General features: G+C 43.6%; 1 protein-coding gene across 7 annotated transcripts; it reads right to left on the reverse strand.

The window, feature by feature from the left end:
* Positions 1 to 1481: 1481 nt before the first annotated feature.
* Positions 1482 to 6331, reverse strand: LOC138750885 (zinc finger protein 664-like). 7 transcript variants are annotated; one of them, XM_069913000.1, is made up of 3 exons: positions 6229 to 6331; positions 4263 to 4355; positions 1482 to 3698 (listed from the first exon to the last, which is right to left on the reverse strand). In XM_069913000.1, exon 3 carries the CDS (start codon positions 3160 to 3162, stop codon positions 2602 to 2604), a length of 561 nt encoding a protein of 186 aa, XP_069769101.1. In that variant the 5' UTR covers positions 3163 to 3698; positions 4263 to 4355; positions 6229 to 6331; the 3' UTR covers positions 1482 to 2601. The 7 variants fall into 7 exon arrangements, with proteins under 7 accessions (XP_069769101.1, XP_069769102.1, XP_069769100.1 ...); XM_069913001.1 differs by lacking the exon at positions 6229 to 6331 and adding an exon at positions 5841 to 5922; XM_069912999.1 differs by lacking the exon at positions 6229 to 6331 and adding an exon at positions 5742 to 5832 and having other exon boundaries at positions 4270 to 4355.
* Between the last annotated feature and the right edge of the window lie 10777 nt (positions 6332 to 17108).

The raw sequence follows: 17108 nt of genomic DNA on the forward strand, positions 1-17108 counted from the left end.
AAAAGGAAAGTTTGAGTGCTGCAGAAAAAGCATTTGATAGACTGGAGTGGGACTTCTTGTTTAAGGTGTTAGATAAATTTGGGTTTGGTCAAACTTTTATAAACTGGATCAAGGCACAATAAAACAACCCTAAAGCAAAATGGGCAAATGTCCGGTTCATTTCAATTTGTGAGGTCTAGCAGACAAGGCTGTCCCTTATCCCCAGCTCTCTTCATTTTAGCTTTCGAGCCACTGGTGGAGGTCATTCGGAGTAATTTAGAAATTAAGGTTGTTCAGGAAGCTTACAAAATTAGTTTATTTGCCGATGACATTTTAATATATCTGACAGAACCTAAGACTTCTTTACGGAAACTACATCTAAATTTGGAAGAATATGGTAAGATTCCAGGTTATAAAATATATTAGGATAAAAGTGAAGTTATGCCCCTTAGATTATAGCCTTTGTCAAATAAATACCCAAATTTAAATTTCCAAAAGCGGCGATTAAATATTTAGGGATCTGGCTAGATAATAATTTAAACAAATTATATAAACTGATTTACCATTACTTAAAAAACCTGGAGGATTTTTTTAAAAATGGATGAAGCTGCTAATAACGATAGTAGGAGGGTTAATTGTATTAAGATTAATATTTTTCCACGAATACAATAGCATTTTCAAACTAACACATTTTTTGAAAAATTTTAAATAAACAAATAAGGAAATAAACAAATAAGGAAATTTCTTTAGAAAGGTAAAATGTCAAGAATTTCTACAGAAAGATTAATGTGGAAATATGAATCAGGAGGTTTATAGCTTCCTAACTTTAAGAATTATTATCAAGCAGCTCAAATGAGATTTCTTACTTCTTTATTTGAGGGATCGGGAAAATCGGTGTGGGTTAGAGATTGATAAAATAGGAGAGAAATTAGCAGAGGAATTTATACACAAATGGGATTCAAAATTAAGAACTGGTATGAAAGAACCACCATTGTTGAAAAATTTGATCACTATTTGGAATAAGATAACTAACTACATTGGAACAAAAATAAGTCTATCACCTAAGACACCTTTGATTCCAAATAATCTTATACCTTTTACTAAATGATTGGATATAATCATTTTTAAATATATAGATTGCTTTGAACAAGATCAATTGATGCCATTTCAACAAATAGGGAATAATCCAGAATACATTTTTTTTACTTTTCTTTAATTGAGAGGATATTTGTGGGAAAAGTTAGGTTCAACAATGTTTTTACCAGCTTGTAATGAGTTGGAAATTCTTATCAGGAGAGGTAACTCTAAGAAATTTATCTCTGTAATGTACCTTTTATTAAGTAGGCACGATTAAACAGGGAGTTCATAAATCTAGACAGAAATGGGAGGCAGATCTAAATATCACAACTGATGAGAAAAGATGGTCAGATCTTTATCGAGACTGCATGACAAAAACTATAAATGTAAGGTATAGATTAATTCAATATAATCAACTGCGTCAATTATATTTAACACAGTAAAAAATTTAATAGACTGAAATTGGATTTTACAGATAAATGTTTAAGATGTGGTGAAGAGATAGGAACCTTTTTACAGAAATTTTTAGAACAAATTACTGGCACTGTATTTCCACAAAACCCAGACCTTTTTTTAGAAATTGTACTTCCTGCCTCTTAAGACCCATGTTAATCTTCTTCCCTAAGGTGGTACAAACACTCTCGGACCCCTGTGTGTGAACCAATCTTTTGTGCAATCCAGGAAACTATTTCTCTCTCTTCTATATTTTAAAGAACTATATATCAGACATGTATTTTTTCTTTTTGTACAATTTCTGAGTGGGAGGGGGGTATAAGGAAGGAGGGAGGGAGGCGGAGGGTGAGGATGGGTTAACCAGCATGTAATCATTGTAATATTACATTTAATCTATTTGTCTGTTTGCAGTTTACTAATTACATGTATGGAAAATTTTTAAATAAAATATTCCAAAAAGAGTTAAATTCCATTAGCCAGTTTTGGCCCATCTTCCCAAATGATCTTCATCCTGCTGTAAACTGAGATAGCTTCTTCTCTTCTGTGACTGCTTTAACACTTCAATCTGGTAAATGCATTTTTATCTTCACCTTAATTAGACCTAATGATCTGGCCTCCACTACCCAATGGAGCAGGAAATTACAGGTTTCAATTTTTAAAAATGTTTTAATTTTAAAGATACAGCATGGTAACAGGCCCTTTCGGCCCATAAGTCCGTGTCGCCTAAATACACCCAATTAACCTACAATCCATGTACGTTATTGGATAGTGGGAGGAAACCAAAGCCCCCAGAGGAAAGCCAAACATGTCACCGGGAGAACATATAAGCTCCTTACAGGCAGCAGTGGGTTCGAACCCACGTCACCAAATTTAATTTTTAAAAAATATAAACACTTAAATGCTGAACATATGACAGATTTAAACATTGCCCCCGGCATCAACCCACTGGTGGGTCATCAAGTTAGATTACCGAGCGAATCCTTTCCCATGCACTGTACGCTGGTGTGGCTCCATCAGTACATATTCAGTCTAAAGGACAGTGTGAACCTGCTGGTGGATCAGCAAGTCTGATGATCGACTGAATCCCTTGCCTCACTCGGTGGATGTGAAGGGCCTCTCACTGTTGTGGATCTGCTGGTGGGACTTCAGGCCAGAAGAGCGGGCGAAGCCCTTGCTGCACTCAGGGCAGGTGAAGGGCCTCTCCCCGGTGTGGATCCGCCTGTGGATCTTCAGGCTGGAGGAGCGGGTGAAGCCCTTACCACACGCAAGGCAGGTGAAGGGCCTCTCACCAGTGTGGATCCGCCGATGGGACTTCAAGTGAGAGGAATGGATGAAACACTTGCCACACACAGGGCAGGTGAAGGGCCTCTCCCTAGTGTGGATCCTCAGGTGAGAATTCAGGTTAGAGGAGTGGGTGAAGCACTTGCCGCACTCGGGGCAGGTGAAGGCCCACTCGCCAGTGTGAACCTGCCAGTGGGTCAGCAAGTCTGGAGATCGACTGAACCCCTTTCCACACTCAAAGCAGGTGAAGGGCTTCTCCCCAGAGTGGACACTCTGGTGGGTTAGGTGGTGGGAGGACTTAGTAAACCCCTTTCTGGACTCCACGCAGGTGAACTGCCGCTTCACCCTGTTGGCCTGCTGGTGGGCACTCATTTCAGAAGGCAGAGTGGACGCCTTCGCTCAAGCAACTGAGTGACCAGGCCTTAGTTAGATTTGCTCCCAATGCCCAAAATCATTAGTGGAAAGAACATGGTGTTTGCTCCAGATTCACCCGACTACTTCCAGGTGAAGTCCAGCTAATCCTGAAGCACAAATTTTAGTCTGGGACTGAAAATTGTTTTTCAAGCATCAACAGCGATCGATCTCTTTTAACAGAAAATATTTGCTCACTCCTTCAGTGATGTGGAAAATAAATATTTGGCTTCACTCCTGTTTAGTTCATCAAAGCCTCTCAGAGTATGTGCTTGTGTTTTCCTCGGTGACTCTTTGTGTGAAACTGGCCAAAATTCCTTACAGAGTCAGTGGTCCTTAAGACTCTTATTCAGGGGTGTGAATCTCACTGCCTTTCTGGTTACATTGTGGCTTGTAATCTCTTCTCAGAAATAAAACATGCATCTCCTCTTCGCTGGTGTGACTGGTGCTTAATGTTGCCTTTGATTCCCATCCACAAATCCTCTGCTTTTATCACCCTGCAAAACAAGTGTATTCAGAGAAAGGCAGCAAGGTAGAAAAGGTCACTTTGGTTTCTGTGGTCAGTGATTGGCCATATTCCCACCTCAGTCAGAAAGTTGGGACTTTATAGGCATTAAATTAGTCAAGAAGTTCATGTAATGAGAGTTTTGTAAAGGGTCCCAACCTGAAACGTTGGCCTTGGATGCAACCTGACCCACTAACTCCCTGCAGCTTCCCATTGTTCACTCAAAATTCCAGCATCTGCAGTTTTTGTGCTCTTCTAGAGTTTTATTTACTGGGAATTAAATTTAGTTCATTGACTATTTTTAACTCTTCCAACTGAAGCTGTTTCCTCAACAATGTGGATGTCAACAAGGTCTGGAAAGCCAATCAGCTCCAATTCCACCCACATGTATTTTTCAATTTGCTCGGCTGACTGACAGGGAGAGTGCAACAGGCGAGTAGAACCAATGGAGTTAAATGAGGAAGTCTGCAGACACTGAGGTTGAATGTTACATACAATCCTGCTGGAGAAACTCAGCAGGTCACGCAGCATCCATGGGAAAGAAAGGGGAACTTACTCTTTACCTCCTATGGACACTGCAAGACCAGCTGAGTTCCTCCAGCATTTCTGTGTGTTTTCATCACCAACATTTCCAGCCTGGGCCCTTTCTCTGGTATAAGCAAAAACAGAATAAAAAGGTGATGGTGGGTGAAGATGCCAAACTGAAGCTGATTATTCTCTTCTACCCTCCCACCTGTGTCCACCTCCGCCATTTCTGCCACCTACTGTGATCCCACCACTAGACACAAACTGTATTCCCCTCACTTCCTTCCACAGGGACCGCTCCACTCCTCTCTCCCACCAATCGTCCACTTGGTCCACACCCTGTGACTGCAGGATATGCTTCACTGGTGCCCAAAACTCCTCCTTCACCACCATTCAGGGCCCCAAACTGTCCAAGTGAAATAATATTTCACGTGAATCTGCAGGGGTCATCCACTGCACCCAGTGCTCCAACTGTGGTCTCCTCTACATCAGTGAGAATGGACGCAGATTGGAGATCACTTTGTTGAGCATCACAGCTCTGTCTGCTGCAATAGTGTGGATCTCCCATTTCAATTCCCAGTCCCATTCCCTTGCTGACTTGTCTGTCAATGGTCTCATGTACTGCCAGACTGAGACCACCCGCAAATTGAAGGAACACCACCTCATCTTCCATCTGAGCACTCTCTAACCAGATGGTATTAACAATGACTTTTCCAGTTTCCATTAACCACACTCCCCTTCATTCCTCTGTTGCTCTGTCTCACTCTTCCCCTTTCCCCATCTCCTTCCACAGAGCCAAAACCAATGATCATCTCTCCTTTTATCATACGCAATTAAGACCTCTCCTTGATGGTCTCCACCCCCTGCCATTCTTCAGCCTTTATTCTGACACCTTCCTGTTCTTTGCTTATTCCTTAAAGAAGGAATAAGTTAATGAGGGGCATTGATCATGTAGATGTCAAGAGGCTTTTTCCCCAGGGCTGAAATGGTTGCCACAAAGGGGCACTGGTTTAAGGTGCTGGGAAGTAGGTAGAGAGATGTCAGGGGTACGTTTTTTTCCGAAGAGAATGGTGGGCGTGTGAAATGGGTTGCTGGCAACGGTAGTGGAGGCAGATACAATAGGGTCTTTTCAGAGACTTTTGTAAATGTACATGCAGCTTAGAAAAATAGAGGACTATGTGTAACCCTAGTAATTTCTAGGTCGGGACAAGGTTTGACAAACTTTGTGGGCCGAAGGGCCTGTATTGTGCTGTAGGGTTTCTATGTTTCTCAGGGCTCAGGCCCGAAATGTCGGTTCCTCCTTTGGACGCTGCGACACCGGCTGAGTTCTCCAGTATATTTTTCCACTTGTGATCTGTTACCCTGAGCTCGATCTTCCACCCCACCCGACACCCTTTTTTTAATTAATTTCCTCGTCCCTTGACGAGGAGCCCAGGCCCAAAACGTTGCTCGCCCTTTGACTGACAGCACGTTTGTGCAGTGCGAAGGAAACTCATGTTCGCCTCTTTACCCAGAATGCCACGCGTTCCTGAATCCGCTCCATCGGGCCCAGACGAGGCGCCCGGGGCTTTGCAGAGCAGCCCCGCCCGCCTGAGCGAGCACTTCCTACCAGGGCCGAGCCGTTCATCCGGCTGGGTCTCCAGCCTCCTGGCACAGCGGCCAATTCCCACAGGGAAGCGGGGCCCGAAGTGGCCGCGGCCTCCACTTGCCGCCAACCGGAGAGCAAAGCGTCAGCGTCAGATGGAGGCGGCCCCCCATGTGACGTCACTCCAGGCGTGTGGCGCCTGCGTCCTTCGCTCTTCGCAGAGAGGATTCTGGGAACGTTGAGCGGCCATTGAGAGGAAATGGTCACCATGAACCCGTTAAAGGCAGTCTGAGATCGTCAACATGATCTTCCCCGTTGGGCGGAACCGGATTCACCGAGCAGCGAAAGAAGCATCTGCTCCGGGCCCCACGCTGAATTCGACCCTGACCGCGTCAATGACGCCTCCCCTAACCTTGCGCGTGGCCGGTTCGCCGGGAAGCCACTGCGCACCTTCGCAGTGAATCTCTGGGCGTTGACACTCCTCTGATTGACAGCCCCCTCCGTCCCGCGACGTGACGGTCTCCCAGGCGTGTGCGTGCTGACGTCACAGGGACCAGGACCGTACGTCTCAGGTATCTCAGGTACCCGCCGGTATCAGGAGGAGAGGATGTATCCTGGTTCTGGGCGTGGACGTGAGAATACTTAATCTGTTCAGGGTGGTGATGTACAGTTGTTTCACTCTCTTTTGATGGGGAAGGGAAAGGCCGGGAAGGGGGTGAGGGCAGGGACCGCTCCTCCTTTCACCCTGGGGGCATCAGGGAGTGCTGCAACCCCTGTCCCTCCCGGCCGTACTGGCTTTCCTTCCCCTGTTCCGTTACATCCCTCTCTGATCTGTGCTTGGCCAAAACCCTTGGGACCCTATTCGCAGCGCCGAATGTTGTTCGGGTTCGTGTGGGTCCCACAGGTTAAGAAACAGACCAAAGTTGAGGGACATGGCACATGTTTATTACGAGGATGCAAACGGGACAACAGAGTCAATATGCCAGACAAACCTTTGCACACAATACGGAAGGGGTAAATAAAAACCTTGGCTAACGAGGGAAGAAACGACAAAAGACGGGGGGAAATTACATGAACATACAAGCCACTTTCAGGTGGCCAGAATACCCAACTGTAAAGCCATCTAAAATACCCAAATGCAGCTGTCGGGAGGCCACCTGAAAGTGGAGAACCCGGCCCTGAGGAGTGCTTACCTAACCCTCTGGCTCGGAGGATTCCCTGTGGCATCTGAACGCAGCAGTGATTGTGGCCACAGCACACATAGCATCGCTTCCTGATAACGATCGTGTTATGTAAAGAATAATGTAACTGCAGATACCCACAAGTCATTAATTGAACTGGGAGAAGGATCAAATTTTCACAATTACAAAATTGAATACTTTTTGAAAATAAGTGTTAGGAATTAAAGTACCTTTAAAGACATTGCTCGAGACAAAAATTGAGAACAAAGAACATTTATTACTACAACAATGCAAAGTTGGGTGCTTCCCCTTACCCTGGGAATACACACACACACTGGGGCTCACCCAACTTTTATACAGTTGATTTCAGTGTAGGAATACCCTCCCCCTTACATTCTTCTGCCTCCTGCTGGAGAGGTTTGGCATTAGGCAATCCTGCCTGCCTACGTGCAATTTCAGTATACTTGGAGAACCAGGGGGGGGGTATCCTGTCGGTGTCCCTTCATGTCATTGTCCTTATTCACACCTTCCTGATTCTCGGGGCTACAGTCTCTTGATATGCAGAGTTGACTAATTCTATCTAGGGTTGGCTAATTTCATATGTATAAATCTGTGTATGGTTAGCTAATTAGAAATGTATGACTTGGTACCTGTCCAGGGCTAGGAGACCCTTATCTGATCCAGACTACCTCAACTTCCTACATTCTATTGTACCTTACCATTCCTTATCTTAGTCCTATGGTCTTGTCACAAAGACTAGAAGATTCTTATGTTAATCGTGCTGACTCTGCTTTCCTGCATCCTAAGCCCCAAGCTTATCCTGTTTGAACTGGTTACAGCCATTTTACTGATGAACTTCAGTTTCTTCCATGTTCATAATTTTAGATCAATTTTCCCATCTCTCACAATCCTCACTTTTCTTTTAGATCAGTAACACTGATCTTTCAAGTGTAAGGTGTAGTTTTACCCAGCTGGTCAATAACCGAATTGTAACACCTGTGTAAAGTCTTTAGGTAGGGGAGCACCATGAAGGTCAGGGGAGTGAGTCCAGCTGCTTATTAGGGTTTGGAGTATCAGGCTCCAGTTCTCAGTAAAGAGTCTAGTCCATCCCATACGTTGAAATATTGAAGCAGTGTCTTTGAAGCACACGACCTTTGTAAGTGTTGTCCCGACGAAGTCTGTGAGAGGCGCTGCCTTCAGCAGCGAACAAGTAGCAGTCTATGAGAAGCGCTGCCTTCAGCAGCGAACGAGTAGCAGTAGTCAGGCGGTTCCGTTTGATTGTGGCTCGTATCTGATGTCCTCTTCAGCCCCGAACCCTAGGGCCACCGATCTCCGAAGGCTGTTTGGAGCCTGATATTAAAGTGTCAAGCAGCTAACGTTGTTGGAAACTGGTGCTCGCTTTCATGGGGTGATGAAAAGTGACCAAGCAGGGGGGATTGTTTCTTGTGATTTAACTGTGTGTTGCAGCTTGTCTGCTAACATTAGCATATATATCATTGAACTTGTGAGTTGCAGCCTGTCTGTGTACATTAGCATATGTATTAACTCTCTCTCTCTCTGTTACATGTACAATCCTGACTACCATTCTGTCTGTCTTTGTCCCACCATGTCCTTTGTGCTATCGCTTCAAAACTCCTGTCTTTAATACCTGTGTAGGCTATGATACAAATTAGATGTACTCCACTAAAGCTGTTTAATTCCCCTGGTCCGTATTGGGATCCCTTATATCCCATTATGACTATACATTAAATCTATGCCCTGTCTACATTCTAAAGGAGCTGAATTGTAACCTCTGCTGCCCCTATTCCAGGGGGCTTAAAACATTAACGAACAATATTCCAAAGAAATTAGTAAACAACAATGAACAATACATGTAAAGCTCATTAAAAACAGCATTAAAATACAATAAGAACTGAATAAAGCACAATAAATGTAAAGCTCATTGAAAACTGCAATAAAATACAATAAGAACTGAATAATCAAAAGACAAGTAAAATACAACAATAACTGAATAAACCATTAAAGAAACGAAAAAAATGTTAAATTACGGCACTTTGTAACAATCTGACTTTCCTTTGTGTTAGTGTAAAAATTGTAAAATGAAACACAAACCATATTTGCATGGGTTTTGAATATGTTAGACCTTATTAAAATGCAGTTGGAGCTGCTTGTCTGTATGGGGCACAACCCTCCAATTTGTTAGAGTGAGTACATAACAGACATTGCAGCACAAGAGCCCCTGCAAGAGAACTTGAAACATATTCAACCTTTAGTTCTGCCTTAAGTAAAATGCCTTGTGCCACAGCTCACAGGAGCTGGCCTTATTTAAAACAGTCTGTAAAACAGGCACCAAAAAAAAGTTAAAAGATGTTCTTATGAAGATTGCACACACAATAATTTAAGTACAGGCTAGTTTCTATTATATTCCACTTAAAAGTTCTGCTGCATGAATCCTGGAGCTTGTGGAGTCATTATTGAATCAAGAAATATTGGTACCATGCCAATCTCATTCTAACATGCCAATTTCTCCAGTCCTTAAGTCAAGATGTACTGAATAGCATCCGGTACAAGATCTGTGAGTTCTTAATGATATTATTATTCTTATGCACCCAATTGTTCTGAACTATGCCACCAATTTAAATCATATTCCACCTATTGCAGTACTCACACAGCACCATAGACCAGTTCGCAGGTTTATTTCTCCATTAAGCTGAATCCAGTTGCGCAGGGTTTACCTCCGTGATTATTTACAATGTAACTTCTGCACTACCGGATTTAAATATAAACCTGATGAATGGGGAAAGTTATCATGAATTAAATAACAGCGGCAATACAGAGAAATTGTGCTGAGGCATTAATTTCACTCCAGAGGAAAATGCACCAGAGAAATGAATGATTAAACTTATAGGAATCCCCATAGGAATCCCCAGAGGTATCTTTATTCTCCAGAGGTGGGTGATCTTTAAACTCACGGACCTTGACTGCTGAATGTGTAGAAGAAATGTATTAAATGTGTTGATAGGGCTCCATACCTCTAACTGCAAGACAAGAGCCTGAAGCCTCAATTTCAAGTGCCACAGTGCACTTAAAGGGTCATGCACACTCCCCCTTCAACTGGCTGATCCAGCCACTTTACACATCAGATCCTTTCTTTATCTCACATACACTTAAAGTTAAGATGTATAGAACTCACCCTATTTGCGCAAACATTTCTCCCTGCAAATGTTATAACATCACTCAACTCTCAGGTACTCCCTGTGCAAAATCACATTTAAATACAATTTATTTCATAAATTGGAATTAACTGGTAGTTAAATTCGCTAATTCTACAGTATTGAAAAATGATCCTTTATGACATTTAAATTTTAGCATGAATTTTAATCAATATTGGTCAGTGACTGAAGTGGGAAGTCGTGATTTATGAAATTATCTCTGGTCTCTACTCTCCCACTCCCTGCACTTCTCCCAACATTCAGGAGCTGGCACACAGTCCCTGCCTTTTTTCATGTTACTCATCTACTATTCCTTTAACTGCTTGCATCAAAATGTTAGCCTTTGCTTTCTGCTTATCCTCAGATGTCTGGACAAATGCTTTTTGTGTGATCTGTAGAAGCTGGGTTATTCCCTGCTCATGCCAATTTTCTGTCTTTTGTAATTTTCTCTTAATGTCTGGGGCTGAGTTGGTAACAAAACCTGTTAGTACCAATTGTTCCCCTGCTGGGGATTCTATGTCGAGACCCCCATATTGTATATATATTTGGTCCCAAAAATTGGTCTAACTGTTCGGCACATCCCTGGGGATCTTCTATCAGGGAGGTCAGTTCTTTCTTAAAGTTACACACTTCAGTACTGGTCAGGGGCACATTTACGAAACCGAGACCCTCTCTCATGGGAACTTCCCGCAGTGGTCTCATCCAATTGGTTTCTGGCTTATTAGGTCTGGGTTCCTGCTCCCTGGGAAATGAATCAAAGGGTTCTGCCCTTTCTTCCTGAAGAGTCTCACGCTGTTCTGAATTAAAGTTACCTCTCTCTCCTGCCAACAGAGGTGGTAATCGAGTGCTTTGTGAGCAAGTTATCATACCACTCCTGCTCTCTTCTCTCTTCTCTAGTGGTGGGGGAGGTGGGGAAGGTGCAGAAGGGTAGGTCATAGGAGGGGAAGGAAAGATAGGAGCTGGCATAGGAGGAACATAGGGTGGAGGGAGGGAATGTAACACATCCCAACCCTGTGATTCAGGGACAAGAGGTTCCTCCTCTCTCTTATCCCTGGATTCTTTCTCATTCAAAACCAGCTGTTCAATGGATCCCTTGAGCCAGCAGGCTGCATATTCCCTGCTCTCAACATTGTCTGGCTGGTTTTGATAGAGCCATAAGTTCAAAGCTTCACACATCCATTCATCCTCGGATCCGAATTTTGGCCAGTACACGGAGCTCCCTTTAACCGGGTATCCCACCCATTCATTACAACAATACCTGACCGTCGTCAGTTTGTCTTTACCGCGGGTCTTTCCTGTGCCCCACTCAGATAACATCATCCCAAGCGGGCTGTACGTAGCTATCTGGTGGTCACGTCCTGTGTCAGGACTCTCATCTCTACTGCCCGCTATTCCCATACTTAGGAACAAGTAAAATACTCTTACCGAGTTCTGGCAGTACTGCTCTAGCGCGCGTCCTTCCGCCGTTTGTTCTCAATGCCTCTTCTCGGATATCACTCGCTTCTTCCACTGACCAGCCACCCGTCGCCCGTGAGTCCAGCTGAATCAGCCGGGGTGCACCTACTCTCGTCGTCGGGGTACTCTGTCAGTGGAGGGAGTGTGATCCCGGACGAGCCCCCATTTGTTAGGAATTAAAGTACCTTTAAAGAAATTGCTCGAGACAAAAATTGAGAACAAAGAACATTTATTACGACAACAATGCAAAGTTGGGTGCTTCCCCTTACCCTGGGAATACACACACACACTGGGGCTCACCCAACTTTTATACAGTTGATTTCAGTGTAGGAATACCCTCCCCCTTACATTCTTCTGCCTCCTGCTGGAGAGGTTTGGCATTAGGCAATCCTGCCTGCCTACGTGCAATTTCAGTATACTTGGAGAACCAGGGGGGGGGGTATCCTGTCGGTGTCCCTTCATGTCATTGTCCTTATTCACACCTTCCTGATTCTCGGGGCTACAGTCTCTTGATATGCAGAGTTGACTCATTCTATCTAGGGTTGGCTAATTTCATATGTATAAATCTGTGTATGGTTAGCTAATTAGAAATGTATGACTTGGTACCTGTCCAGGGCTAGGAGACCCTTATCTGATCCAGACTACCTCAACTTCCTACATTCTATTGTACCTTACCATTCCTTATCTTAGTCCTATGGTCTTGTCACAAAGACTAGAAGATTCTTATGTTAATCGTGCTGACTCTGCTTTCCTGCATCCTAAGCCCCAAGCTTATCCTGTTTGAACTGGTTACAGCCATTTTACTGATGAACTTCAGTTTCTTCCATGTTCATAATTTTAGATCAATTTTCCCATCTCTCACATAAGTATCTTTATGTTACTGTATATCCGGGTGCATGATAGCGCATGGATGTATAAAATCACTAACATGCGAAGGAAACTTGAACTGAACTTCAAAAAGTCAAACTGAGATTGTAGTCAAGTTCTTCTTTTATGTTGGCAATTGGGAAAAACATTCCCTAGTGTTTGAATCCAGTTGCACCTTTGTCCCTTTTTGATTGGTTTACTAGAAACACTACCCCCACTCCCTGAAACAGATCACAGGGCTGTCCAGAATAAAGTGCTTAAAACATTTTTAAATGTATTTATTACTTGATCTTCTTTGATTTGCTCAGCGAGCTTTTGTGAAACTCCACTTGCTGTTGGAACATTGCTATTTCCACTACACTTCGGTTAAACGGGCCTGAAGCATTAAAGAACTTCCACTATCAATGTATATCCACTACAGTCAACCTTACTATCTAGGTAAGGTTTTCCGCAGCATTTTGGCCAACCCGGTGTTTGCTTGGACGCGGCTCTCCTTCAGCCCGCACGTTCAGGTGTCAGAAAGGTGTCTTCTTTGCGGTCACTTGAATATCCCAGCTGCATTCTCCCAGCTGCATCTGCCAGCGCATTATCTGCGTCCGAGCACCTGAAAGCGGCTACACCTTCAACAGTCAGGATCAAGGTGATTTTAGGAATTAAAGTACCTTTAAAGAAATTGCTTGAGACAAAAATTGAGAACAAAGAACATTTATTACTACAACAATGCAAAGTTGGGTGCTTCCCCTTACCCTGGGAATACACACACATACTGGGGCTCACCCAACTTTTATACAGTCAATTTCAGTATCAGAATGCCCTCCCCCTTACATTCTTCTGCCCCCTGGATGGGTTTGGCATAGGTAATCCTTCCTGCCTACGTGCAGTTTCAGTACACTTGGAGGTCCAGGGGGTATCCTGTGGGTGCCCCATCATGTCATTGTCCTTATTCACACCTTCCTGATTCTCTGGGCTACAGTCTCTTGATATGCAGAGTTGACTCATTCTATCTAGGGTTGGCTAATTTCATATGTATAAATCTGTGTATGGTTAGCTAATTAGAAATGTATGACTTGGTACCTGTCCAGGGCTAGGAGACCCTTATCTGATCCAGACTACCTCAACTTCCTACATTCTATTGTACCTTACCATTCCTTATCTTAGTCCTATGGTCTTGTCACAAAGACTAGAAGATTCTTATGTTAATCGTGCTGACTCTGCTTTCCTGCATCCTAAGCCCCAAGCTTATCCTGTTTGAACTGGTTACAGCCATTTTACTGATGAACTTTAGTTTCTTCCATGTTCATAATTTTAGATCAATTTTCCCATCTCTCACAATCCTCACTTTTCTTTTAGATCAGTAATACTGATCTTTCACCATGATCAGTGTTACTGATCTTTGGTTACTAGTGTCAGTGTGACTGATCCCCCCCCCCCCCCACTCCTCACTTTTCTTTTAGATCAGTAATACTGATCTTTCAAGTGTAAGGTGTAGTTTTACCCAGCTGGTCAATAACCGAAATGTAACACCTGTGTAAAGTCTTTAGGTAGGGGAGCACCATGAAGGTCAGAGTAGCGAGTCCAGCTGCTTATTAGGGTTGTGAGTATCAGGCTCCAGTTCTCAGTAAAGAGTCTAGTCCATCCCACATCAGTCCGAAGTTGCCACGTCTGAACATGGGCATGGGCAGATTCACGTTGAAACATTGAAGCAGTGTCTTTGAACCACCCGACTTTTGTAAGCATTGTCCTGACGAAGTCTGTGAGAGACGCTGCCTTCAGCAGCAACAAGTAGCAGTCTCTGAGAAACGCTGCCTTCAGCAGCGAACGAGTAGCAGTCTGTGAGAAGCGCTGCCTTCAGCAGCGAACGAGTAGTCAGGCGGTTCCGTTGAATTGCGGCTAGTATCTGATGTCCTCTTCAGCCCCGAACCCTAGGGCCACCGATCTCCGAAGGCTGTTTGGAGCCTGATATTAAAGTGTCAAGCAGCTCACGTTGTTGGAAACTGGTGCTCCCCTTCACGGGGTGATGAAAAGTGACCAAGCTGGGGGGGGGATTGTTTCTTGTGATTTAACTGTGTGTTGCAGCTTGTCTGTGTACATTAGCATATGTATCAACTCTCTCTCTCTCTGCTACATGTACAATCCTGACTACCATTCTGTCTGTCTTTGTCCCACCATGTCCTTTGTGTTATTGCCTCAAAACTCTTGTCTCTAATACCTGTGTAGGCTAAGATACAAATTAGATGTACTCCACTAAAGCTGTTCAGTTCCCCTGGTCCGTATTGGAATCCCTTGTATCCCACTATGACTATACATTAAATCTATGCCCTGTCTACATTCTAAAGGAGCACAATTGTAACCTCTGCTGCCCCTATTCCAGGGGGACTTAAAATATTAACGAACAATATTCCAAAAAAATGAGTAAACAACAATGAAAGTAAAACCCATTGTAAGCAGCAAAAAAACAACAATAACTGAATAAACCACAATAAATGTAAAGCTCATTGAAAACAGCAATAAAATACAACAATAACTGAATAAACCACCATAACTGTCTTTCTTTCTTTGGCTTGGCTTCGCGGACGAAGATTTATGGAGGGGGTAAAAAGTCCACGTCAGCTGCAGGCTCGTTTGTGGCTGACCAGTCCGATGCGGGACAGGCAGACACGATTGCAGCGGTTGCAAGGGAAAATTGGTTGGTTGGGGTTGGGTGTTGGGTTTTTCCTCCTTTGCCTTTTGTCAGTGAGGTGGGCTCTGCGGTCTTCTTCAAAGGAGGCTGCTGCCCGCCAAACTGTGAGGCGCCATGATGCACGGTTTGAGGCGTTATCAGCCCACTGGCGGTGGTCAATGTGGCAGGCACCAAGAGATTTCTTTAGGCAGTCCTTGTACCTTTTCTTTGGTGCACCTCTGTCACGGTGGCCAGTGGAGAGCTCGCCATATAATACGATCTTGGGAAGGCGATGGTCCTCCATTCTGGAGACGTGACCCATCCAGCGCAGCTGGATCTTCAGCAGCGTGGACTCGATGCTGTCGACCTCTGCCATCTCGAGTACCTCGACGTTATGGGTGTGAGCGCTCCAATGGATGTTGAGGATGGAGCGGAGACAACGCTGGTGGAAGCGTTCTAGGAGCCGTAGGTGGTGCCGGTAGAGGACCCATGATACCATAACTGTAAAGCTCATTGAAAACAGCAATAAAATACAACAATAACTGAATAAACCACCATAACTGTAAAGCTCATTGAAAACAGCAATAAAATACAACAATAACTGAATAAACCACCATAACTGTAAAGCTCATTGAAAACAGCAATAAAATACAATAACTGAATAAACCACCATAACTGTAAAGCTCATTGAAAACAGCATTAAAATACAACAATAACTGAATAAACCACCATAACTGTAAAGCTCATTGAAAACAGCAATAAAATACAACAATAACTGAATAAACCACCATAACTGTAAAGCTCATTGAAAACAGCAATAAAATACAACAATAACTGAATAAACCACCATAACTGTAAAGCTCATTGAAAACAGCAATAAAATACAACAATAACTGAATAAACCATCATAACTGTAAAGCTCATTGAAAACAGCAATAAAATACAACAATAACTGAATAAACCATTAAAAAAAAAACGAGTAACATTACGGCACTTTGTCACGGCGCAGTGTAAGTTTCAGGTCTGATGGATGAGGAACTGCACGCCAGGTTGGGGTTTGAATCTGTGTGTCGTGATGTTGTGGTTCAGAAGCTGGTTTAATTCTTTGAATGTGGGTCCAGCCTTTCTCTCTTGTTCTTACTGCGGTGTCTGTAATTAAAAGTACACAGAAGGGACCATCCCAGGCAGGTTTTAGTTGATCTTCTTGCCATGCTTTTACATAAACCCAATCACCAGGTTTAATAGAATGTATAGGAAAGTCTAAGGGTGGTGTTTGGGCTAAGAGTCCTTTTTGCTTTAAATCTTGGATGGAAGTAGAAAGTCCTCGTAAAAATTTAGAAATGTATTGGTCATTTGCTTCAGGAATGGGAGAATCAGTGTGGAACCCCATAAATGGGAGTCCAAACATCATCTCATACGGTGAGACTGCAAGGTCTTTACGAGGTGCTGTCCGAATTCTAATCAGGGCTAACGGTAATGATTTAATCCAGGACAGACCAGTCTCTTCATGAAGTCGAGTGAGTTGGAGTTTCAATGTTTGATTCATACATTCGACTCGCCCCGAACTTTGGGGATGCCATGGGGTATGTAGTTGCCATTCTATTCCTAAGTTCTTGCAGACACCCTGTAGAATCTTAGAGGTGAAATGCGTACCTCTATCTGAATCAATGGTCTGCATCATACCGTATCGTGGAATGACACATTCAATAAGTATTCGGATGACAGTGTTGGCACGATCATTCGGGGTAGGAAAAGCTTCAACCCATCTTGTGAAATGATCGACCATGACAAGGAGAAATTTGTAAATGCCAATCTTAGGAAGTTCAGTAAAGTCTATTTGTATGCGCTGGAACGGGCGAACGGCAATGTCGCGACCGCCAGGTATTACTTGGCGCATCGATTTCTTATTAACCCTTTG

Source organism: Narcine bancroftii, unplaced genomic scaffold, assembly GCF_036971445.1.
Source record: "Narcine bancroftii isolate sNarBan1 unplaced genomic scaffold, sNarBan1.hap1 Scaffold_290, whole genome shotgun sequence".
NCBI classification, from domain to species: domain Eukaryota; kingdom Metazoa; phylum Chordata; class Chondrichthyes; order Torpediniformes; family Narcinidae; genus Narcine; species Narcine bancroftii.